The following is a 24,468-nucleotide window of genomic DNA, read 5'->3' on the forward strand; positions in this document are numbered from 1 at the left end:
CCTTCAAATTTCTAGGCTCTATCATATCCCAAGACCTAAAAGAGACACCTAACATCAAAAACGTCATCAAAAAACCACAAGAAGAAATGTTCTTTCTGCGCCAACTCAGAAAGCTCAAACTGCCCAAGGAGCTGCTGATTCAGTTCTACAAAGGAATCATTGAGTCTGTCATCTGCACCTCTATAACTGTCTGGTTTGGCTCTACAGCCCAACAAGACATAGACTTCAGAGATAATTAGAACTGCAGAAAAAACAATTACTGTCAACTTGCCTTCCATTGAGGACTGTACACTGCACAAGTCAAAAAGAGGGTTGTGAAAATATTTACAGACCCCTCACATCCTGGACGTAAATTGTTTCAACTCCTACCCTCAAAATGACACTATAGAGCACGGCACATCAAGACAACTAGACACAAGAACAGTTTTTTCCCGAACACTATCACTCTGCTAAACAAATAATTCCCTCAACAGTGTCAAACTATTCACTAAGGCTGCATTACTATGACTATTAGTCTTCTCATTGTTCCTATCGCCCATCTCCTCCCACTTATGACTGCAGGACTGTAACTCTGTTACTTGTATCCTTACGATTTATATTGATATTGTTTCCTAATTGCTTATTTGTACCCTATGACTATCATAAAGTGTTGTACCTTATGATTCTTGACGAATGTATATTGTCTTCTTATGTACATATGCACCAAAGAGAAATCCCTTGTGTGTCCAATCACACTTGGACAATAAAGGATTCTATTCTATTCTACTCTTCTATTCTAGATGATTATAATTTGACAGAAACCCTCTTTGGTTCAAATTCTTCATGTTAATGGATATCCGGCTACTCTGAGTGAAAAACCATTGCCAGGATTTATATTTTGCCTGTTATTCTCTTAATTTATTCATAGAGAACCCTGGAACTTCATGTGTCCCACTCCTAAAACAGTTCAAAGACCGGCACAAGTGCTTTACACATCTACCATATTTTTCGGAGTATAAGACGCACCAAGGTTTTGAAGAGACAAATTAAAAAAAAAGTTTTTGCACTCTGCAAACCTCCCCAAAACGGCCCATTTTTTGTGAAAACAGGCCTGTTTCCCCCCCCCCCAAAAGGGCATGAATAACCCTTAGGAGGATTGTAGAGTGTTCGGGGGGGGGGTGATCAAAAAGGGCCCATTTTTTGTCAAAAAAAAAAGGACATTAGAAAGCTTATAGAGTGCTCCTGGGGGCTGCGGGGGGCAAAAGTGAGCAAAAAATGGCCCATTTTTCACTCATTTTTGCCCTCCCCAGCCCCCAGCAGCTCTCTGAAAACCTTCTACAAGCTATGCATGGCCATTTTGGTGAAGGGGCAGGGTTTCAGGAGGCAAAAAAAATGCTGTATTCAGTGTGTAAGATGCACGCAGATTTTCAGCCTCTTTTTTGAGGGAAAAAGGTGTATCTTATACTGAAAAATACAATATTTGTGAGAGAAATGCAACAGACTTTCAGAACAAATGATTGTTTTCCCCCTCACAAGTTCATAATAGCAATCTTATTTTCCAAGTGTGGATTTCTGCACAATCTGCTTACAAGCAACAGTGGTACTGGTTCAGGTCATTCAGTCTGGAGAAAATATATACATATACATATACATATACATATACATATACATACATACATACATACATACATACATACATACATACATACATACATACATACATATATTAGATAGATAGATAGATAGATAGATAGATAGATAGATAGATAGATAGATAGATAGATAGATAGATAGATAGATAGATAAAAACATTAAAGAGGAAACCCTCCAAAAGGAAAGCTTGGGGTAGGATGAAAATTAGGAGAAAATGAAATAGGGTGTATTGAAGAGTGGCTGTCTGAACACAAATTCTCTACATACAGTACAACATTCTGTAGTAATTGTGCTAAGAACATAGAAGTTGCACTGATATAAGGATACCGAGAATGTACAAACCTCCCCTTGAGAAACCTAAATAAATTCTATTAAATATAAGAGAAAAAATAAAGTCAGTTTTTTAAAAAGCTTCACAAAACATCCGATTCAAAACTCGTATTTACATGGCCCACTTACCAAATATGGGGCTTTGTCTGGAGCTGGCACCTTTCGCCAAAGCTTCATGATCTGCTTGCAACGGCTAGACCAGTCTGGAGGCAGAATGACAAGAATAAAATTGAAATGAAAGGGAAACTCTCATATGCCAAGGCCAGTTAATTTTGTCCAGGGAGTCTACAAAAACATTTTATCGTAAAGCCAGCGTAGGAGTCTACTTAGGGAAAGGTTCACTTTATTCCACTCAGCTAGCAGAATTCTAATCTTATTGCAACACATCTGCCTAGTTTCCCAGTCAGTATCTGCATGACCTCTGCTTATTCCATTCCTATATTTTTAAACAGTTTTGTTAAACGCATCTCAGAAAATGAAAACAGTCAACCCAAGAATGCTACAGGATAAAGCATCGCCTCATCATTGGCCATACTCAGCAACATCTATAGAACGTTGGTCTTACCTGAACATATCTTTTAAGAGGAAGGGAGGGAGTGGTCATTTGTGGGTATTCTCAAAGCCTGATTGGTCCAAAGACTGAGAGAAAACTCTTAAATACTGGTGCCTTCCAATCGCCTTTCCTCGAAGGCGAACGGTAGAACTGAAACAACAAAACAACAACACCCCCACCCCCACCGGGAACCACCCGGGTCCTCCCCTGGGCCCCAACAAGGAAACCTCAGGACGGGTCGTGACCACTCCCTCCCTTTCTCTTAAAAGACACGTTCAGGTAAGACCAACATTCTTTTTCCAGAGGAAGGGAGGGAGTGGTCACGTGTGGGACATACCCAAGCTTCTAGTCCCAGGGAGGGAGAACAATAGACCCCTAAGGCCCAAGGCGAGCATCAGCCGCCACCCTCTGCAAGACCCTCCAACCAAAGGACGCGTCTGCCAAAGCAAAGGCATCCAGGCGATAATGTTGGATGAAAGACGTCGGAGAAGCCCAAGTGGCCGCCCGACAAATGTCCTCAAAAGGTGCTCTCGTGGCCCATGCCGCCGTGGTCGCAGCACTTCTAGTAGAGTGGGCTGTAATGCCCGACGGGGCCAGACGACCAGCCGCTCCATAGGCCTCCGCAATGGCCTGACACAGCCAACGGCCAATGGTGGCCGAGGACACCCTAGACCCTAACGCTGGAGAGAGCCTTGACAATTGATGTGGGCCTTGGTGGCCACATTGTCCGTCAGGAGGAGCACATGACGCCCCTCCACCGAGGCCTGAAAGTGTCGCAGAGCCAGGCGGGCCACCTTCAGCTCCAACCAATTTATGTTGTGGTGGAGATCCGAGGCCGTCCACCTGCCCTGAGCCATCCGGGAACCCACCAGGGTCCCCCACCCGAACAGACTCGCGTCCGTGGTGACGGTCACCCTGTCCAGCTCCCAGAAGCAGCAGCCCCGCTGAATGGCCAGGGAAAGCCACCACCCCAGCGAGGCCCGGACTCCCACCGGGAGGCGGAGAGTGCGAAGAGAATTGCTCAATCACCCCCTCTGAAAGGGGATGAGCTCCCACTGGAGAGGCCGAAGGTGAAGTCTGGCCCACGGGACAATCCCGATGCAAGAGACCATCTTGCCCAATAACTGTGACAGAGTGAGGATTGAAACTAACCGACTTCCACAAACGCTTTCTGCCAGTTGACGTAGGCTGCTCTGGCGCTCCTGGGACAGACACACCACCCCCGACACGGAGTCTATGACCGTCCCCAGGTGAAGAAGTGCATGGAGGGGGAAAGGTGGCTCTTGGGGAAGTTCACCGAAAAACCTAGGCTCTGAAGACTCCAGATGGTGAGTTGAAGGTCCGAAATGGCCTGAGGAAAAGACCCCGCCTGAACTAAGACATCATCTAAATAACATTGGAGCTGTACCGGGATGGAGCACAGATGAGCCGCCAAGACCTTTGTGAAGGTCCGGGGGGCCGAGGCCAGCCCGAAGGGAAGAGCTCTGTATTGGTAGTGGTGTTCCCCGTGCGAGAAGCTCAGGAACCTGCGATGACCGGATAAAATAGGGATGTGAAGATAGGCCTCCGTGAGGTCCACGGAAGCCAAGAAGTTCCCTTTCCTTATGTCCTGAAGGATAGATTTGAGGGAGGACATTTTGAACCACCTGTACACCAGGAAACGGTTCAGGTGCTTGAGGTCCAGAATCGCCCTCCAGCCCCCGAGCTCTTCGGAACCACGAACAGGTTGGAGTAGTGGTCCAGGCCCCGTTCTTCTAGAGGAACTGCCTCCACCGCCTGAATGTCGAGAAGGTGGGTGATAGCCTGATCCATCAGGCAGCGGTGCTCCAGACTCCGGGACGGAGGGAACGACCTGAAGAGATTCGGCGGGGTGGAGAGAAATTCTAACCTAGACCGTGACGAACCGTGGCTCGGACTCAAGTGTCCGACGTGATCTCGTCCCATTGATCCGCATAGAGGGAAAGGCGGCTGCCGATGGGACGACTTGGGTTCAAGTCACTTCCCCATGCGGTAGGGACAGACGCCTCCTCCACGAAAGGGCTATCTGGACTGGTGCTGGAAACGGTTTCTGTCCTGAAAGGACGACCTGGGAAACTGCCTGTCAGAGCGGAAGGAAGAAAAATGCTGGTTATAGTTGTAATCTGTAGCCCTATACTGCTGCCTACGGTAAGGATGATACCTAGCCTCGGGCTTCTTAGCGTTAGATGGCAGAACTTTCTTTTTTTCTTTATTATCGACCAGAATGGGGTTGAGGGCCTCCCCAAAAAGATTAGGCCCCTTGAACGGAGCGGCTACCAAATTCCACTTGGCCTTGTTATCCATCTTCCAGTGGCGCAGCCATAAGAGTCTGCGAGACGTGACAGAAGTGGCCAAAGCACTGGATGCAAACTTACCATGTCCAGGGTCGCATCAGCAGAAAACTGGGAGGCTGCCATGATCTTGATTAGATCCTGGTGGAGCCGCTCATCCTGGATGGAAATGCGCTCCTGGAGCTGCTTAAGCCACATGACCGTGGCCCGGTTGAAATAGGAGGCCGAGGCCGCAGACTTGATAGCCCATGCAGTGGCATTAAAGTTCTTTCTCAAGGTAAGCTCAGTGCACTTATCCTCCAGCTTCAATTTATCTGCCGCATTGCCCGATACCACCGGAGAGGAAGAGACCAGGGGGGCCACCGGAGTGTCAATGGCCGGTAACTGAATGGGCTGAGCAAAGGTCGGCTCCACATTATAGTGCCGGCGGTCATTACTCCCAGGAGTCGAGAAATTGGAGGGACGCACCCACTGGTTGGTCAGTATCTCCATAAACAAGGGAGGAGCCAGAATCTCCTCCTTGTTTGTGGCCATGGCAGAAAACATGGCCATGTCAGGATCCCTAGGTGGAGGCACTGAAGGGTCCCCAGTCCCCACCTTGGTGGTTTTCCTAGCCTTGCCCAAGAGAATCTTGAACATGGCTGGGACAAAGAGGCCCGAAGAAGAGGGCTCATCTGAGGAGGCAGCATCCTTATCCTCCGAGAAACCCATGTCCTGGAGATTTTCCTCCCCTATGACCGAGGCTTCGCTAACCATGGAAGGAGAGGAAGCACGATACTGGGTCCGGCCCAGACCCCCATGTCTGGAAGAAAAAGAGCTCTTATCCTGCTGGGCAATGCCACACGAAATGGCTGCAGAAATAAGTCTTTTAATACCTTCAGGGAGTTGATCCAAATCTTCTATATCTCCGTAAGCAGAACTAGGCCCCTGGGGAGCCAACCTGCACGAAGTGCAGGGTCCCCTAGACGTACCCTCCAAAAGATCACCTGAGGGAGAGGGGGATCCCCTCCTCCTGGAATAGGCATGACGCCTGTCGGGAGAGACCGAGGGAGAAGAAGGGCTAAACTCCCTAGGGGAAGAACGGCTAGAAATAGGCCCGAGAGAAGATCGGGACCTGTCTTGGGATGAGGGCCCGGCTGACTTGGCCTGCCTCTCTGCCCTTGCAAATGTTTTTTCAATTGCCCTGTGCCGCCTGGCCTCCTCCCTGATGGAGGACTTAGATGGGTGCTGGGCAGCCAAAGAACCCGGGGGGGGGGGGGGGACCCTTGTCCCATCCCCTGCTCAAGGTCCTCTCCACTCCTGATCGGGCCCATCACCTGGCCCTGGGGAATCTCCGCACCCTCTTCCATAGCCTACTCAAGTGCCAGCCGCTTAAATAAGGGTTCCAAGGCTCTGTAGGGACCTGGGCCGGGACCTGGGCCTGTTGTCTGCTGTGAAAGGATGAGGCCTGAGCTGCCGCAAGTCGAAGCGCGCTCCTCGCGCATGTGGTGGCAATTCAAAATGGCTGCCAGAAGCCTCTGCACAAGCCTGGCGGCCGAAATTACACTCAGCGTCTCAGCCAGGCTGCTAAACACCCGTGCCGCTGCCAGCAACGTCGGGGGAGGCCACACGGCGCCCAGGCTCGTACCTCCCTCCCCCAAAAGCCACGCACAGTTCACAAAGGCTGCTAGGAGCTCGAAAACCGCTCCTAGCAATCACTGGCACCGCGAACGGCTCGTGCGTGCCTTGTGGTGCCACCACCGCTTTCCGCAATCAAAATAGCAAGCGAAGCTGCCGATTCAGCAGCTGAGAGAGGATCTGGCAGCCCTGCAATCCTGCGGATAGGGCTGAGGCTCCGGGCCCATGGGGGGGAGGCAGAATGCCCCACAGGGCCCTCCCCCAACTGCCCAAGGCAGAAAACTGTCCCTTGGGGCCGCAGCTGTACAATTTAGAATTTAAGGGAAAACTTTTAAAGTGCCCAATTAAACCAAATGAGAAATCAGATTGAAACAAATAGAAATCCTACCAGGAATATTCTCACAGTACTTGGACCAAGAAAGACTGAGAGGAAACTGGGCCAAGATTGGAAGGCACCAGTATTTAAGAGTTTGCTCTCAGTCTTTGGACCAATCAGGCTTTGCGAATACCCACACGTGACCACTCCCTCCCTTCCTATGGTAAACCATAGATTCTGTATCCTGCTACAAGCAGATAATAGACTGCCAATTTTTCTCAATCAGTGGCTTCTAGGTGTGTTGGATTTTTAACTCATAATGGTACTAAAAGCTCCACATCTCTGGAAAGCAACAGATGAGAGAAGAATGCCTAAGAAAATACAATGCAAAACACAAATCAGGGTTTAGAACCGCCATCTCTTTGGAGCAATCACAAAGGTAACACAAGGCTTCAAGCCATGACTCAAACAGTAGAATTTGTTTCATAGATTACGAGAAGCACTAGCATTGTGCATGAAATGGGAAATCTCCTGCTTTGAACCTGGAAACCGATGTTGCATCAACTGAAACCCAGAACACTTTGATTATTTCAGATTTTTAGAAAAACCAAATCTGAACAGGACTAGATTGCTGCATGTCACACAGCTGCTGCCCACTCCACTACTCCAGGTCTGCCTTATTGAGCTTTCTTGAGCCCTGCCTCAGCTGCTATCACCAATATCCCAGAACACCATAGCCCACAGGCCTACGACCTCCCCAATCTTCCCAGCACGTTCCCTATCCTCCTTCCTTACCCCTGAGTCTGCACAGCCATCAAGGCTTCTTCCCAAACCTCACTGCTCCTTCAACCATTTCTGAAAAAATATCCATAACCAGCTCTTCTGAGCACATTGCTACAAATAACCATGGACAACTCCTAGGCCTGGCTTTTTAACCACTGGGATAAAACTAAGATGGAATAGTGTCTGGACAGTCTCCTTCATAAATAACCACATTGCAGAGAACTCGGTATTCATGAAAAATACTCTGAGACCAACACCATCATTAATTCTAAAGTTGCTCACAGATCATCTCCTAGAGATCTGCTTAATAGAAAATATATAGACAGTAGCTGGGAAAGTGAGGAAACAAATTTGGGATACGATGAACTAAGCAGAGATTTATTTTCCATCTGATATATTATCACATGAAACTGGTTCAATCAAGGATTTCTTTCGTGACAACATTAATAGTTCCATATGTAAGCTAGGAGAACATAGAGCTTAAAGACAGCTGATTCAGACTGACAAACATAGATCTGTGGCTGGTCAGGAATTTTGGGAGTTCAAGTCCACAGGTTGTAAATGGGCCATAACACAATTGAATGAAATGCATTAGCATTTGGCAACAGCGGGTCACACAATGATAATACACAACAATAATACCGATAATGGAAGCAGAGGACTCCCAAAGTAAGGATATGGCATTGTAATGCTCTTCAGATTCATTTGATCCTAGCGGCATTACTTGGATTCTTTGAATCCCACAATATTTGGTTTCTTGAAGAAGATGATTGGGATTCTTGAGCCGCTGACTTCTGTTGCACAGTAGGCCCACCGCAAAAAGGGAAGCATATTGTTTCCATCTCCACAGATCTGACTGAGAGGTCATTAAAAGGACCTCAAACACAAAGGAAGAAAGGGGAGAAAGATAAGTAACTAACCTGGGTAATCCTGCTTCAGGCTGGGGAAATTCATGTTGGCATAAAGGACAGGTGAAATGGTGGAAAGCTCTCCCAGTTCTTCATCCTTCTCCCAACGTTGCAAGCTCCGCTGGTTATACGAGAGTCCGTCACTTTCCCCCTCTGTGGTGGGAGTAGTTGGTGTGGAAGCTGCAGAGCTGCTGGCCCAAGGACTCTCTGGTTCACACTGCTCAGGGCTGAAGAAGCCACTCCTCTCCCTACACGGAGGTAAGGGAAGACAGTAGGGTGTAATGGGGGGAACTGTCAAGGAAGGAGGCTGGGCTGAGCCCAGAGATCATGCTGTACAGGTAGGTGACTTACTTATTATCAAGGAATGGGGACTGGCAAACTCCAGAATAAGTCTCCATGGGCACAGCAGGCTGCAGGGGCCCAAGAGATGTACCACCACCTATAAATGAGTTGAGACATTGCAGAAATGGAATCAAAAAGAGTTCGCATACATAAAGCACCATCCAGATATTCTGGCGGGTATCACCTAAAGCAAGAAGGTGTGAGCTTGAGAAGGTGAGGTCTGAAGTAATCTTATAAAGTCCAAAAAATACATGAGTGTGCAGAAATGGGCGAACCCACATTAGAGTTAAAGGGAAATGATGGTTCGGAATGCTATGCGGTATGGGAGAAATGGTATGAATGGATAGACAATAGAAATAAGAAATGGAAATGTACATAGGGTGAGAACGTTTGGAAATAGAAAGTATATAATGTATTCAATATTGATTCCAGATGGATAATGTCTGGATAATGTCACAGATCTGTTAAAAGTGTGATAGAGATATGTATGGAAAAAATGTGCAATAAAAATATTTATTTTTAAAAAGTTAAGTTAATGGATCAAGGGTAAAAGAAGACATAAATATGTACTGTGTACAAAATAATGGCTTTTTGTTTTTATTAAGGGGGAAGTATATCTATTTGGCCAACTGTCCCAGTGAGCACTTATCAGCCAGTATTAATGCACTGATTTTCTGACTGAGTTCTAGCGAAGCACAAGGGATTTAGCCATGATCTAATCCAAACATAGGTACCCTTTTTTTAATTGTAGAAAAGCCAAAGTATCTCATTCAGGTAAAGAATCTGCGGAATGACCCATCTCAGTATTCACAGCTCACCTTGAAGAAAAGGCCTTTGGGCCAGCTGGGAGCAGTTTGGATCACGCAGGCCTCTGGCCTCAGCATCCACCCCAACAGAATTAAGCTGCTGTTCTCGTTCAGCAGAACCCAGGACATCTTTGAAGAGCTGCTGAACATCCTTGCTCTCCATTTTCGGCAACTCTGTTTAAAAAGGGGGGGAAAGTCCCGATGAAATCACAAGTCCGCGAAGTCCATTTGGAGCAAGCTCAGTAATGTAGGGAATCTGAGAGTCTCCCATAACAGCAGGCTGAATTACAAGGGAAGTGAGACATGAATGGGGAATGAGGAGAGCCAAAAACAAGAAACATGGGAAACGAGAACACCTGAGACCGATTTTTTTAAGCCTTTCGCTAGCAGTCAGAAGGGAAGCCAGGAGAGAAACCTAGCTTTCCTTCTTGGCTGCTCTCCACAGAGCAGACACTTGGCAGGGGGATGGGGACAGTAGGGTCTGTTCAAAGACCCGCCTGACCTTCAGTGGGGATTTTGTCAAGGTCGGAGCTGAGCACCCCCTCCCCCGGGGGTGTGGCTGGGTTCTCGGCACCTGTAGGTTCTGGAGAGGTCTTGGGCACCATCTGCTCTTCTGTCCCTGTAGAGAGCAAGCATACCATGTCAATCAGCACACGGCATCACTTACAGTACGAAGTGGCCAGACTGTGGGCAAGAGGTCTAACCTCTGTGCCTTGGAAGGATGGCTTACTCCTTAAAAGGAAAGGTTAAGCCCCCTCCCTTAGCTGGCTGCATTCTTATGGAAACAAGGTGAGTTTGTCCAAGAGGCGTATCCCAAATCTCCTATAGCTAGCTAGGTATTTAGAAAGCAAGGCTTTTAGAAGGAATGACTCTGGGCATCTAGAAAGACAGCCAGGGTCACTTTGGACGTGGAAACAGGCAGCATGTAAATTTAATAAATAAAAATGGCTCTTTAGATTTAAAAAAAAAATACTAGAGTAAACGTCTATGGAGATTCTCAGTCATCCAGGTCATGGTTGTCACAAAAGTGCTTTTTCAAGAAGCAACTGGATTTTCTGTTTTTTCTTTGAACAGGTTTCGCTTCTCATCCAAGAGGCTTCTTCAGCTCTGACAGGATGGTGGGAAATGAAAGAATTTATATTCTTTGCAGACAGCTGGCATTTACATTCGTTTAGAGCAGGCATGTCAAACTGGGGGGGGGGGGAGACCATGCCCATGCCAGCTCCACGAAGGGGGAAAGCATTGTATCACCATACGTCACATGACAGCAACATGACACCACAAATTTGGAGATAGATGGTGTCATATCCTTCCCCCTCTGTTTAAAGATAGCAACGTCCACATTTTGGATAGAGAGGACTGCTGGTTTGAAAGAGGGGTCAAAGAGACCATCTATGCCAAAATTGGACAGCCCTCCCTCAACAGAGGGGGAAGGATACAACATCATCTATCTCCAGTCTACTACACAGTCATTTCAACAGCTCCAAAAAGGCTCCACAACTATTTGCACCACTCAGGTGTCCCTGAGGACACAGATAAACCCCCAGGTGACCATAACGACCAGCTAAAAGGATGCAAATGACCAGCTGTCTGCAAGGAGTAAAAATCCTTCCATTACTCACCATTCAGTCAGAGCTGAAGAAGCTTCTTGGATGAAAAGTGAAACATTTTCAAAGAAAACCCAGAAAATCCTGTTGATAAAAGCACCTTTGGTACTTGAGTAAATGTTTATGTCAGGTGTTCTACAGTAGGGCTACCCCAGGTGTTGCATTTGTGTGTCTTTTTTTCCGCCTTTCACCCTCAGCTGAATATTCTGTTCAATGGAACTTGAAAAGCACCTGCATCTCTCCGCAGTAGAGGGAAGACAAAGACTAAACATAAAGAAAAGGGACCAGTGACTGTAATGACAAGGAATGCTTTTTGCTACCTTGTCTCAGAAGGCTGGCTACAGCTACCCTTAGAAAGGAGTTAGCTGAACTACAGATCTGTGCACTGGCAAGACTTAAATTATAAATCTTGATGCCTGCTTCCTATGCCACCATAGACTGCTTTGATGCTCCCTCTAGTTACTGTAGATCAAGGGACCCCAAACCCCCCACCCCCACTCCGTGGACTGGCAGTGGTGTGCAACATGCCAGAAACCAGGCCGCACAAACAAGTGAAGCCCCATCTGCAGGATGCCTGCACCACACAAAACCCCTCCAGTCCATGGAAAAATCTTTCTCCATGAAACCAGTCCCTGCTGCCCCAAAGGTTGGGGGCTGCTGAGGTTGATAGTGCAAATGTTACAATAAAGTTCTTGTGTTTTACGTTTAGGCACTGCCAACTAATACTATTGCTGAAAAATGTACATTGGATGCTAAACTGCCACTGGGGCTGGTTTAAGAGTTTTGATGGTAATAATTGTGATAGGAAAAAATTCTTAAAAAGAACGGCCCAGCCGCTATGAATACCTATTACCTCAGAAATAAAACAAGCGCTGTTCATTATAATTCAGATACTTGCTGGGGTGAGTTTTTTTTTATCTTTCTTAAGCATTTTAGTGGGTGTTGGCTTATATGGACAATGTGATTTTATAGTTCAGCACTGCAGAGATGTTAGGCATTATTTATCCTTTTAAAAGGAACAGTTATGCCTTCCCCCTTAATCATCGGCCAAACCTTTTATAGAAAATGGCCTCCTAGTTGGATTTCTTGACAAAGTGACACTCATTGTGACCATCCTGTAGCCACCCTCAAAAGCTTCCATCTTATTAAAATCTTATTCACTGGCAGACAAAGTGGGAGCCTCTCATTCCATTCCCAAGCCCTTGGGACAAACTGTCAGGAAGGAGCAGGAGCAGCAACAACCAATCAATTTTCTTTCATCTTACATGTCAAAGAAATCCATTTTGTGCTATCTTTCCATTAATGGGAGCCAATGCTGCTGCTACAACTAACAAGCACCAACTGTATGAGCTACAACTGTACTCACAAACTTTCAAGTATAACTACAACAGGTATTGGATGTAAGTAAGACTATAAGGAACTATTCTATGTCCTAAGCATCTTGAGTGCATGTCAATATATTCTATAATTGGTGAGCTGCAGGCTTTTAAGCTGTAATGTTTGATTGCAAACTAATCTCTAGATTTGACAACTTAGCTTCCATAGAAGAGAGTGTCCGTGCTTGGGGGTAAAACGGGTTTTGAAAATTCTAGTGGCCTAGATGTGCCCCAACTAACTACCCCCATACTAACCTCTAGCAAGGGATGCCGCATGTGGCACCAGTATGACTAAGACCGGTAATCTAAACTTCACAGAATTACTAAAAAGTGTTATTCGAAAACTCTAATAGATCGAAATCACAATAGGAAGGAGTGATCAATACATATAGGTCCGTCTACCAATTTCCATAATATAAGAAAACTGCCATTTAGAATGGAACAGGAATAAAGAACAGGAAAAAAGATTAATTGAAAAAAAGAGAAAAAAGATATGCTATGTTTTGGTGAAATTAGCTGAAAAGGAAAGTAGGTAACAGATCAGAATAAAAGTAATCTGATCCTGAATAGCAGAGCTGATGAAAAAACAAGCAAATTGTGGTTGGATGGATTTGATGAGTTCTACAACAAGAAAGAGCTAAGACGTTTATAAAGAACAAACAATAATATGTGCCATGGTGTTTAGAAGTAAACTAATTTTAGCTGTGTTTTTCTGTCTTCTTATGTGTTCAGATTTTTCGGCTTACTAATTCTTAACTGATTTTTGCGCACATCACATAAAACTTTCCCAGTTCCCCAAAAGAAAGACGTTTGGGTATGTAGCTATAAGAAATTATGTAGATTAATATGCAGCAAATATGTTCAAGGCAATAGAAACAATCACTTCAAGTATTCTAGAGCACCATGCTATGATACATAGGTGGAGTGTTATCCCCTGCCACAAAGTAACATGGAAATATATCCTGAGGACCAAAAGCTTCCTATGTGGTTTTAAAAATCCTGATACTCACCAGTATTCTCAGTCTTGGCATCAGCTGCTTTCAAGTTGCTTTCAGGAGCTGCTGCTTCCCTGCTACTAAGGCATTCATCCCCTAGAGATGGGAAGACAGGAAGCTGATCTGTTAGAACAGACAGCTAAATGTCCTAATACTGGCTCTAAAAAGGATTCCCGGCTTCTGAGGGCCAACTATTTATTTCTGCACGGAACAAATTTCACTTCATAGCTTGCCTCCACCTACGAGCCTGAGGACATTTTATTTGGCCAATGCTTCTTCAAAATCAAATGAATTTTTTTCCCCTAAATTCCCAAGCAAATGTATTTAGAATATAAACATTTTGCCCTCCCTCCCTCCCTTCCTTCCTTCCTTCCCTCCCTCCCTCCCTCCCTCAGGAGCCAAATCAAAGTCTGATCCCCAAATCCCACCATTTCTACCTCCTCTAATCCCGCTATTTCTCCTCAGCCTTTCACTTACCTTTGGACTGAACTGGAGCTGCCTTTCCATCCTCTGGCCCTTTTTGGAGCCTGCTGGAATCCATCTTGGGCCTGGGAGCTCCCTGACCGACGGGAGGATGAGCAGTTCCATCTCCACCCACACCACCAGCAGCCAACAGAGCCTGTCTACTCAGGTCTAGGAGTGCTTTGCCAAAAAATGCTTCCTGTCAAAGAGGATGAAGAAAGGGGGGTACGGACATGATAAAGGCCCAGATGAATGAATGAACAAATTTCTGGCAACTCCCTCATTCCAAGTGCATGGGGTAGTGATGAAATTCAATTTTTTCTTTACTACCGATTCTGTGAGTGTGGCTTGGTGGGTGTGGCAGGGGAAGGATATTGCAAAATCTCAATTCCCTCCCCGCTCCAGGGGCAAGCCAGAGCTGGTATTTGCCGGTTCTCCAAACTACTCAAAATTTCCACTACCGGTTCTCCAGAACCTGTCAGAACCTGCTGAATTTCATCCCTGGTATGGGGGCTATTGCTTTAACTAACAATATACATAGAATCATAGGGCTGGAAGGGACCTTGGAGGTCTTCTAGTTTAACTCCCTATCCAGGGCAGGAGTCCTTATATCATCCCAGATAAATGAATGTCTAATCTTTTCTTGAAAACCTCCAGGATGGAGTACCCACAACTCTAGGAGACAGTTAAGAACAATTCATCTCTGTCCCATAGATTAATTGTTCTCAACTGTCAGGAAATTTCTCCTTAGTTCTAGGTAGGATCTCTCTTTGAGGAGCTTTCACCTATTGTTTTGCTGTCCTGCCCTGAGGTGCTTTGCAGAATAAGTCTGTATCTCTCCCTTCATCTCTGTGATTGCCCCTCAAGTACCCGAAGACAGCTATCATGTCACCATTTAAGCCTTCTCTTCATATGCTAAACATACTTAGCTCTCTTAGGCATACATCATACAATTTAGCCTCCAGACTCCTTATCATGCTGTTGCCATTCTCTGCAGTCTTCCTAGGGCCTCAGTATCTTTTTTTATCATGGCAAGTAGAACTGGACACAGTATTCCAAGTGTGGCTTCATTAGTGCAGTATAGAGCAGTACTAACACTTCATACGGTCCTGATTGTATCCCTCTATTGATGCAGCCCAGGAGTGTGTTGGCTTTTTTGGCAGCTGCAGAAGTGGTGATCTACCAGGACACCTACATCTCTTTCACAGGCATGATTGTCAAGTCGGGTACTGCCTATCCTGCGCCTGTGCATCTGGTTTTTCCTGCCATCTTCGGAGCTATCCAACCCCACCCCCACAGATTTCATTTTTAATAGTCCATGTAGAGATTTACTTTTTTTTACTTGCAACAGCATCATTGTTTCTCCCACCTTGATCCATGAGATCCACATCCCTTTTCTCTGCCCTTCCTCAATGCTACTGAAACAAGAACTGGACTCATGGAAACTTGGTAATCCTTGCCCAGATATTTATTCCCCACTAAGCTAGCCCTCACCTGGGCTTGCTTTTCTCAGGTGCGTGGGACTAAATCTCACATTATCAACAGCTAAACCAAGCATTTGGGTAACAAGGTTCTGAATCCCAACAGAAATGGGAGGTTGGGAAACACTACACTAAAACACTCTTACCTGAAGATAGGCAGGGAACATGTCTTCTAGCTTGCTCTTCTTCCGACCCCGCCGTTTCTTCTTTTCATCAGCTTCAGCCACTCCCTGTTCAGCCAAGGTCTCAGCGGGGTTTTCAGCAGGTGGGTTAGGTTGCACCCCTGATAAAGAGAGAAAATTGAGTTTAGCATGGCCCTGTATGAACTAACCAAGGCTAGGAATGTAAAATCATTTACTGACTTTGCTGCTGTAACTTTCAGGGTCAGCAGCAAGTTAGGAAAGGAAAGGAGAGGACGTACATAGGACACTGATGATTACTGCTCCTTAATAATCTTTCTCCCAGCAGCAAGTTCTGGGGGCAAGAAACCTCATCCACTGAGACCAAAAGTCACAGATGATAATCATTCAGCCCAACAACATCTGGAGGGCCAAAGATTCCTGCCTTAGATTCCATCATTTATTTTTCTCCTAGTTGTTGACACTCCTTTCTGTCTCTCTCTCTCTCACCCTCTCCCCCCCCCCACATTCCAAATTTGAGAATGCAGGTCTGTAAGTCAGAATATGCACTGCAATTTAAAGCAAAAACTTTAAACGGAACACTGATGGAAATGACTCACCCAACAAACTGAGGCATGAGCTCCTTGGTGCTCTCTGAGCTTGTCTCGTTGTACTTGAAGACATTTCATTACCCAACTAGGTAACATCATCAGTCCCAAAAGACCCTTGCTGGAAACCCTTGCTCTACAATTCAATCCTGAACTACAAATAATCTCTTCTACTGTATCTGAGAAGTGGCAATCCTCTTTCTTTTTTAAAAAAAAAAAAAAGATTATGGCCATTTGGGGAGTTTTAAGAGCCTTCCCAGATTTGCAACCTTACACATTTATTCAAACTATTAGGATGAAGCAAAGGGGAAATACAACTACAAGTAAGTAGTACTTACCTTCTTCCGGTTGCCCTTCCGTAGTTGTCAGCTCCCGAGAGACTTCGGCCAAGACTAGTGAGCCCTTTTTCAAGCGTGTGTGTGATTTCCGCTGTCGCACCATAAAACCTCCAATACCTATTCCAAGGCAGAGGAGAAACAAGCCAAGAGCTAGAAAATGGATCAGTGTGGGAAGAATACAGGCTTTTGGGTGGGTGGCCAAAGGGAGGAGCACTTACCCGGGCGATAGGGCTTCCTTTTCCGCTTCTTGACCTCCTCAGAGTCTTCCAGAAGGCCTTTTGCCGCTTCAGCCTCAGCTGCAGCTTCCCTTTCCGGAGTCGGCGGGGCTTCCAATTTGATCTCACACTCCATGTGTTCAACGCTAACTGCAATGGGAGCAAAAACAAAAACAAGCCGTTCCAAGTCTCCCATTGATAGGGAAAGGTATGCAATTTGTTTAAAAATAAAAATAAAAACCACATAAATTTACAGATAGGTGGTCCTCAGTTAATGACCACTCAGTCAGTGTTCATCTTACAAGAGCGCTAAACAAGGGATGGTTACGGCTCGTCCACAAGGCTCTGGCCATCCCAGCCCCATCAGTCATGTAATCAAGATCTGGCTGCTGGGCAACCAGCTTGCACTTATGACGCTGTGGCATCCTACGGTCACAGGATGGCAATTTGCAATCTTCCCCATCAGCTTCCCTCAAGCAAAATCAATGGGGAAGCAGGCACAGAAGGTTGCAAGTTGCTTGGGTAAGTCTCTCTCCCGCTCCCCTAGACCCTCTTTGCTCGTGCCAGACCACACCAGCTACCCGCACATCCTGGTACACAACTATCCTTTACACACATGAGGCCTGCTGAATGGCAGTCTACAAAATGAGGTTTTGTAATGATGAGAGTATGCATGTGCACTCATAGCTACCGTATTTTTCAGACTATAAGATGCACCGGTGTATAAGACGCACCAAGATTTCGAAGAGGTAAATAAGAAAAAAAAGGGGGGTTGTCCTCCCTGGCCCCCAGGAGCACTCTGCAAGCTTCAGTAGGGCTGGGGGAAGGCAAAAATGCCCTTTTTGTGAAAAACAAGTGGAAAACGGGCTGTTTTTCACAAAAACAGGGGCATTTCTGCCTTCCCCCATCCCTGCTGAAGCCCGCAGAGTGCTTCTGGGGGATGGGGGGAGGCAACAACGCCTCAGTTTTTGCGAAAAATGGCCCGTTTGTTGCAAAAATGGGCTGTGGAGGCGGGGCTTCGGGAGGCCAAAAATGGCTGCATTCGGTGTATAAGACATACCAACATTTCCACGCTCTTTTAGGGGAGAAAAAGGTGTGTCTTATACTCCAAAAAATATGGTAATTTGGGGGTAGGGGAGGTATAGGGTTGGGGGTCCCAGTTTTCCTTCTACCACAACTCCATTAGGATTAAAACTGTAACTGTAACAATCCTTTATCGAGAAATCAGACTACGTTTGGAAACAAATGAACTGGTCCTAGAGTCCTAAACACTCAAAAACACAGGGTTAGTAGAGACTGTACTGTAGGCCATCTAGCCCAAACTCTTGCTCAGGTCAGGAATCCAAATTAAAACATTCTGGACAAATGCCTATCCGGCCTCTGCTTGAAATAGCAAGCCCCAAGCTCACTACTCAGAATTAACCACTTGGGGGGGGGGGGGAATATTTCTCCATCGCACAAAAAGAAAAGGAAAAACAAGTTTTTCTACTTTGCAACCGTCCAATTGCATCCTAGCTTCTACTGCCTCGCAGAGTCAGGTGACTAGACTAACAGGGTCCGATTTCTCAAGAATTCAAGTATGAAGCTGCGACATGTAATCTCAATCGGTATTACATTACAGAGACAATGGGGCTATTCTACTACTTTCCCAAGGAACTAGTAGTAGGATAAACACGAACCTTCAGCTTTCAGGATCTCATCTGCCTCCACGTCTGCGTCCTTTTTTTCATCTGCACCGAGAGAGCCAAGGCAATCCAGTCCACCTTCACCATTAAGAATGCCTGGCCGCGCCATCATTGGTGTCATTGGTGTGTTTTTGCGCGGCCGACGCTTGTGCAATGGTGACAAAGACAAGTTACGTAGCACCGCCATGCCTGTCTCCGTTAACCAAACACCTTCAAAGCGAAAATACTGGGGCTCTGCATGGACAGGATAAAAGGAAAAGCTTGCTGGTACCTACCTGACTGCAAAGTAGATACATGCAATTTAAGGTATTTAAATTGAAGCAATTTACCTGGTTCCTTGATCTTCACTGGGATAATTTCTGGAGGGGGAACTGGAACTTGGAAGAAAGCAAAAGGCAAATCATTGCTGGGGGCAGTAAATCAATTTATTAAAATGATTTGTGTCCCTCTAGATTGGGGAAGGGGAACACTATGGCCCTTTTATGACTTGTGGACTTCAACTCCCAGAATTCCTCAGACAGCCATGCATTTTGGGGGTTGAAGTCCACAAAGACCATAAAAGGGCCATAGATCCCCACCTCTGTCCTAGATAAATGTAATAAACTCAGACATCCCATTTTAAGTATTTTAAGAGCATACCTCATACCCAGCCTCTCCCCTGTTCTGCTCCCACACACTATTCTGTATCAGTGACATCCAACCACATTCTATTCAGCGTTGCCCTATTATACATGTGTTTTTATTCAATGCATGCCCTCAAAATGTTCTCCCCAAATAATATTGCTGAAGCCATCATGTTCTGCTTCTTTCCCTCCTGTGCCCCAATCTCTTCAAGCCATTTATTTATTTTTATAAATTTTTATTTTAAACACATAAGCACATCAACAGAAACAAACACATGACTTAAAAACAACATAGGAACAATAAGTTCCATTGTATATCATACAGCAGTTCCAAATCGGTTTCTTTGCAGTTAGTGTTTTCCCTTCTATACATTTCTATCTTGCGTTCATAATCTCCTTATTTGTTATCCATTTTTATGTACAATTCTTTATTTATTTATACTTAGCTACTTATGACCAAATATTATTTACCTATATTGTGCTTTATATTTTTACTGTCATTTATTCTCTTACATAGGTATACATTCACATAGTTATTCTTTTTCTTTGCCATTCTTATATTATTATTATTCCATTTAAAAGGTTATAAGGTATAGTTTGGAATGCTTTGTTTACCATCCTTCGCACCTGCTATGACACCACCTTATTTTCTCTTTCTTTTCTTTTCTCCCTCCCTTCCTTCTCTACTTCCTTCCTTCCTCCTCTCCTTCCCCTTCTTCCTTCCCTTACCTCTCCCCTTCTCCTACCCTCTTTCTTCTCCTTCCTACCCTCTCTCCTTCTCTTTCTCTCTCTTCCTCCCTCCTCTCCTTCTCTTTCTCTCCCTTCCACCCACCTCTCCTTACCTCTTTCTTCTTCCTCTTCAAGCCATTTAAAATTAACAATTATCTAGAGAACATTAGTAGCCCTTATTCCTGCATCTGAAACATCTGTCTTAAAGAAGACTTTGCAGAAGTGACAGTAGCTGGCAATCATCTAGATGGGGGTTATACTGTACGTGAAATAGATCCATTCTGCCAAGTCTCTTTCTTAGGATGGTTCCAGGTTCAAGAGAACTTTAATAAAGCATCCCCTCAAAATGGTCCATGGTGGGCTTAGTTTGTAGTAGGGAAGCTGACAGCTATGAGCACATCAGGCTTCTAGAGCAGCATTCTTAATTGCTTGCAAATATTTCAAAAATACTTATTTATATTATTTATATTATTCCTAGATTCAGCCTCCAGGCAGTCTTCAAAGTATAATAACAACAATAACAAAAACACAGGGTAAGGCAAGGATCTGTTTATGCTTGCCAGAATACCAGTACACAAGCGTCTTAAAAAGGATGTTATAATATAGAGATCTCATCTCCAGTCCTCTGTCCAATAGATGCTGCCCCTCCCTTTGGAAAAAAGGAAGGATCAAAAGGTTCACACCCGTTGCAGTACTCACCAACAGGCTTGACTACATATGGCTGGCATGAAGTGCAATCAAAGCCCTCGTCTGCTGCCTGTTCTACTTCATCCTCGCTGAAAAGGTTGTCACATACAGCATGCATCCACCTGAGAAACAGACAGTTAGAGAGCAGTAGCACCTGCACTCCTGTTTTTTGTGGATGTTGCTAATGTTAAATGCTAAACATAGGTGCTGCTCTTGCCTTAAATTTTGTCCTTCTAGGAGTTAGACTGTTCCTGCCATAAATCTTTTTGAAAGTGCAAGGCAAAAAGGAAAGGGCAAAGGGAAACACATATATGCACTTCAAGCATCCTAGTACATTTTAAGAGAGAAGGGAGGAAGCTAAAACATTTGAATCCTTGTTGCCAGTCCACACACTGCCACTCACATCTTTCATTATTCAGGTTACATCTCGCTCTGTTCTCCAAGAATAAGACTAAGTCCTCAAAGGACAAATAGACTGTAAAGGAAATGTTCTACAGATGTTTCCCAGAATGACCTCGACTACTGCCAGACAGGGGGACACTATGAAGGGATTAGAATTAGGAGCCACGTCAGGACACACCATAGCATGAACCTGTGGTTTCTCCAGGAAATAAACCCTAGTATTAGGAGCTGTCCTCAGAGAAGAGAGGCAGCCAGGAAGAACTGAATCGTTAAGTGCGATGAATTTTGATCAAATGATCATGGGACCCTATAATGCCTGTAATTTGGGGAACCGGTCATAATTAGCATATTAGTGAAGAGCTATAGATCAATCTTCCCTTTATTGGCAATTGCAATTTTCCAATATATCTTATGTATTGGATAAAAGCTTAGACTTATATACCATTTCACAGTGCTTTCCAGCCCTCTCTAAGCAGTTTATAGAGTCAGCATATTGCCCTCAACAATCTGGGTCCTTATTTTACTGACCTCAGAAGGAGGAAAGGCTGAGTCAACTTTGAGCCGGTCAGGATCGAACTCCTGGAGTAAGCAGAGAGTTAGCCTGCAGTACTGCATTCTAACCACTGCATCACCATAGCTCTTACATCATCCTTGCTCACATAAATGCCACACACTAAACTTTCTAGAGGTTATTTCCCTTTTTTCTCATTTTCATGGCTTCAATACACCTTCTCATCTGTGTCACTCGCCAATGTAATAATGCCAACAAGAATTTGTAATGAATAATGAAAAAGAAATAAAGGAAAATTCTAGGCTATATTAGCATCCTTGAACTTTAACCTTTTGCAAGTTGAAATGTCCATGAGTATAGCAATAAACAAACTACCCTAAAAGGATGTTCCAGGAAACAAAACCGATGCCAGGATCCAAAAGTATTTCCATAAATTTAATACCACGATAAAATGGTAATACCAGGTGGGTCAAGGGATTAAGGCTTACCGTTCACAATGCTGACACTGGATTAAGAGGTCATCCTCAACATACTTCACGTGGCAGATGGGGCAAGTGACAAGACTGGCACAGGGAGCACAATGGGTGTAATTGCTCTGCCATTCACAGTGGAAGCCAGGTGAAACTGCTCCACACTGCACACAGCACACGCACCTGATAAAAGAGAGATGAGTGAATGATTACTGCTGCCTGTGTGATTCAACTTATTGCCCTCCTCATCTCTCAGAAGAGAAAGCCAGAAATACTTTACAGTGGCAAAAAGAGCTCAGGAATTTTCTCTTCTACATTATAGGTGCCTGACTTCCAATTCTACTGGATGGGAACTACCATAATGCCCAGTCAGTAGAGCTGTCAGACTCCTGAATGCAAAATACTGTGTTTTTTGGAGTATAAGATGCACCAAGATTTTGAAGAGGCAAGTTTTTAAAAAAAAGTTTTTGCACTCTGCAGATTTCCCCAAAACAGGCCATTTTTTGTCCCAAAAAAGGGCATGCTTAGCCTTTAGGAGGCTTATAGAGTGCTCCTAGGGGCTGGGGGGGGCAAAAATGGCCTGTTTTTCACTCATTTTTGCCCTCCCCAGCCCCCAGGAGCACTATGGAAGCCTCCTAAAGGCTATGCACTGCCATTTTTACAAAGGGGACGGGGTTTCGGGAGGCCAAAAATGCTGTATTCAGTGTATAAGACGCACCCAGACTTTTACCTTCTTTTTTGAGGGAAAAAGGTGCGTTTTATACTCCGAAAAATACAGTTACATCATAATTACATAGTATGATGGACTAGCAGCGCCAGCACAACATGTAACGTGTTCACACTGGTGCAATAGGACTGGGTATTTGTTAATATGATTTATTGGGTTAGGGATTTTCTGTCTTCACTATGAGTTGTATTATGTTGGGGGCTGCACTTGAGGGAGCTCAACCAATCTCATTGTACATATGTACAACAAACAATACATAAATAATTTTAATTCATTCAGTACATTTCATAGTTGTGAGGATGGGTATTTATAAGAGTTGTAAATGCAGAATATCTGGAGGACATTAGATTGTGGAAATCTGGTTTTTCATTACAGTTTGCCACTACAAATTGTGCAACTATATATCAGAATGGTTTTTAAAAATTTTTTAATGGTCCTAGTAAATAAATAATGCATGGAGGTAATATTCTGTTTTTAGAAAATTGGAAGCATGTTATTGGAAAATATATATCTCATATTACTTTATAATGCAATTTGAAACATTTGATTTTATGTATAGCTGAAAATGTACTTAACCAGGAGTTAGGTACATTTTCAGCTAACATAACCGACCAGAATTCCTAATAAGATTCTTATGGAGAATTCAGTGTATCATTCAAGCACAAGAGCAAAGATTGGGAGAGGAAAAAAGGGTTTCATTATATTTAATTTCCACTTTATTTGCAGCAAACTATATCAACTTTGCATAAAATGTTAATGAAATACTATTAAAGCATGATTCAGGAAATAATCCAAAGCATTGTTCTTGCATATGCTAAGCTACCACATGTGGATTGTGCTAAGACAACAACCCAAACAAATCCTATGATGGGTTAACATACACACAGTGTAATCTAAGCCCTTTGGAGCACCCTACAGAAATGTTGATCTGTCGCTCACCATTTACATTTCCAGCCACCCTTGGGCACAGTGTTGAGAGGTGGATCCAAGCAGTATGTGTGGTAGCTGATGTCACAATCATCGCAGAGCAGCAGGCGGGAGGGATCAGATGCTTTGCCACACACTTCACACACAATGCATTCCACACAACGCCAACCCTTCAGCAACATCACCTTTGTAATCTTAACACAGAAAGAGAGGCAGACATGGAGAAAGGGAGGCCTACACATAGTCGAAAGACTGGTGGGTCCTGGTGGGAGAGGTTATTGAGAGCATACAGTGTTGCTTAACTGGGACCCAAGACATATGGACTGCAGAACATCTGGCACTCCTCTGTGTCGATGGGTCTCAGCCTTGCCTGCTAATAAGGTAAAGGTAAAGGTTCCCCTGGCACATACTGTATATGCTAGTCCTTCCTGACTAGGGGGCGGTGCTCATCTCAGTTTCAAATCCGGAGAGCCAGCACTGTCCAAGGATGTCTCCCTGGTCATGTGGCCGGCATGTTACCTTCCCACCAAAGGGGGTTCCTATTTTTCTACTTGCATTTTTACGTGCTTTTGAACTACTAGGTTGGCAGATACTGGGTAAAGTAATTGGAGCTCACTCCGTTACGCAACACTAGGAATTCGAATCACTGAACTGTTGAACTTTCTGATCGACAAGCTCAGCATCTTAGCCACTAAGCCAGTGTCCCTTTGCCTACTAATAGTGTAGGACACAGGATCTATTAGCCCGTGAGTGAGGAGGGTGGAAACTGCAGTGCAATAACAACGGGATGGGGTGTTTGGGACCCACTGCTTGTAAATTTGTTGCATGACTACTCTCCCATAGGGTTTACTACACTATAGATTAGCATAGATAAGCTCTTGAAGTTTGCTAACTGTGCAAGAAATAGAAA

General features: G+C 44.8%; 1 protein-coding gene across 7 annotated transcripts in view; it reads right to left on the minus strand.

Annotated features, from left to right (window-relative positions):
- KMT2D (lysine methyltransferase 2D) overlaps window positions 1–24,468 on the minus strand; it is a 128,054-nt gene that overhangs the window by 56,689 nt on the left and 46,897 nt on the right. For 4 of the 7 annotated variants that reach the window (XM_087710282.1, XM_087710286.1, XM_087710284.1 and 1 more), the window contains 15 exons: window positions 23,571–23,752; window positions 21,923–22,087; window positions 20,534–20,643; window positions 18,812–18,859; window positions 18,477–18,716; window positions 16,801–16,947; window positions 16,583–16,699; window positions 15,664–15,800; window positions 14,052–14,235; window positions 13,590–13,670; window positions 10,099–10,215; window positions 9,609–9,770; window positions 8,800–8,887; window positions 8,461–8,696; window positions 2,092–2,165 (listed from right to left, as the gene is read on the minus strand). In XM_087710282.1, the coding sequence (XP_087566408.1) occupies window positions 2,092–2,165; window positions 8,461–8,696; window positions 8,800–8,887; window positions 9,609–9,770; window positions 10,099–10,215; window positions 13,590–13,670; window positions 14,052–14,235; window positions 15,664–15,800; window positions 16,583–16,699; window positions 16,801–16,947; window positions 18,477–18,716; window positions 18,812–18,859; window positions 20,534–20,643; window positions 21,923–22,087; window positions 23,571–23,752 (2,088 nt within the window). The remainder of the gene's footprint in view (window positions 1–2,091; window positions 2,166–8,460; window positions 8,697–8,799; window positions 8,888–9,608; window positions 9,771–10,098; window positions 10,216–13,589; window positions 13,671–14,051; window positions 14,236–15,663; window positions 15,801–16,582; window positions 16,700–16,800; window positions 16,948–18,476; window positions 18,717–18,811; window positions 18,860–20,533; window positions 20,644–21,922; window positions 22,088–23,570; window positions 23,753–24,468) is intronic. The other 3 variants (XM_087710283.1, XM_087710285.1, XM_087710287.1) reach the window with 3 other exon arrangements.

This window comes from Thamnophis sirtalis, unplaced genomic scaffold (genome assembly GCF_051295495.1).
Source record: "Thamnophis sirtalis isolate CommonGarterSnake01/CBP01778 unplaced genomic scaffold, rThaSir2_p1.2 scaffold_3, whole genome shotgun sequence".
NCBI classification, from domain to species: Eukaryota; Metazoa; Chordata; class Lepidosauria; order Squamata; family Natricidae; genus Thamnophis; species Thamnophis sirtalis.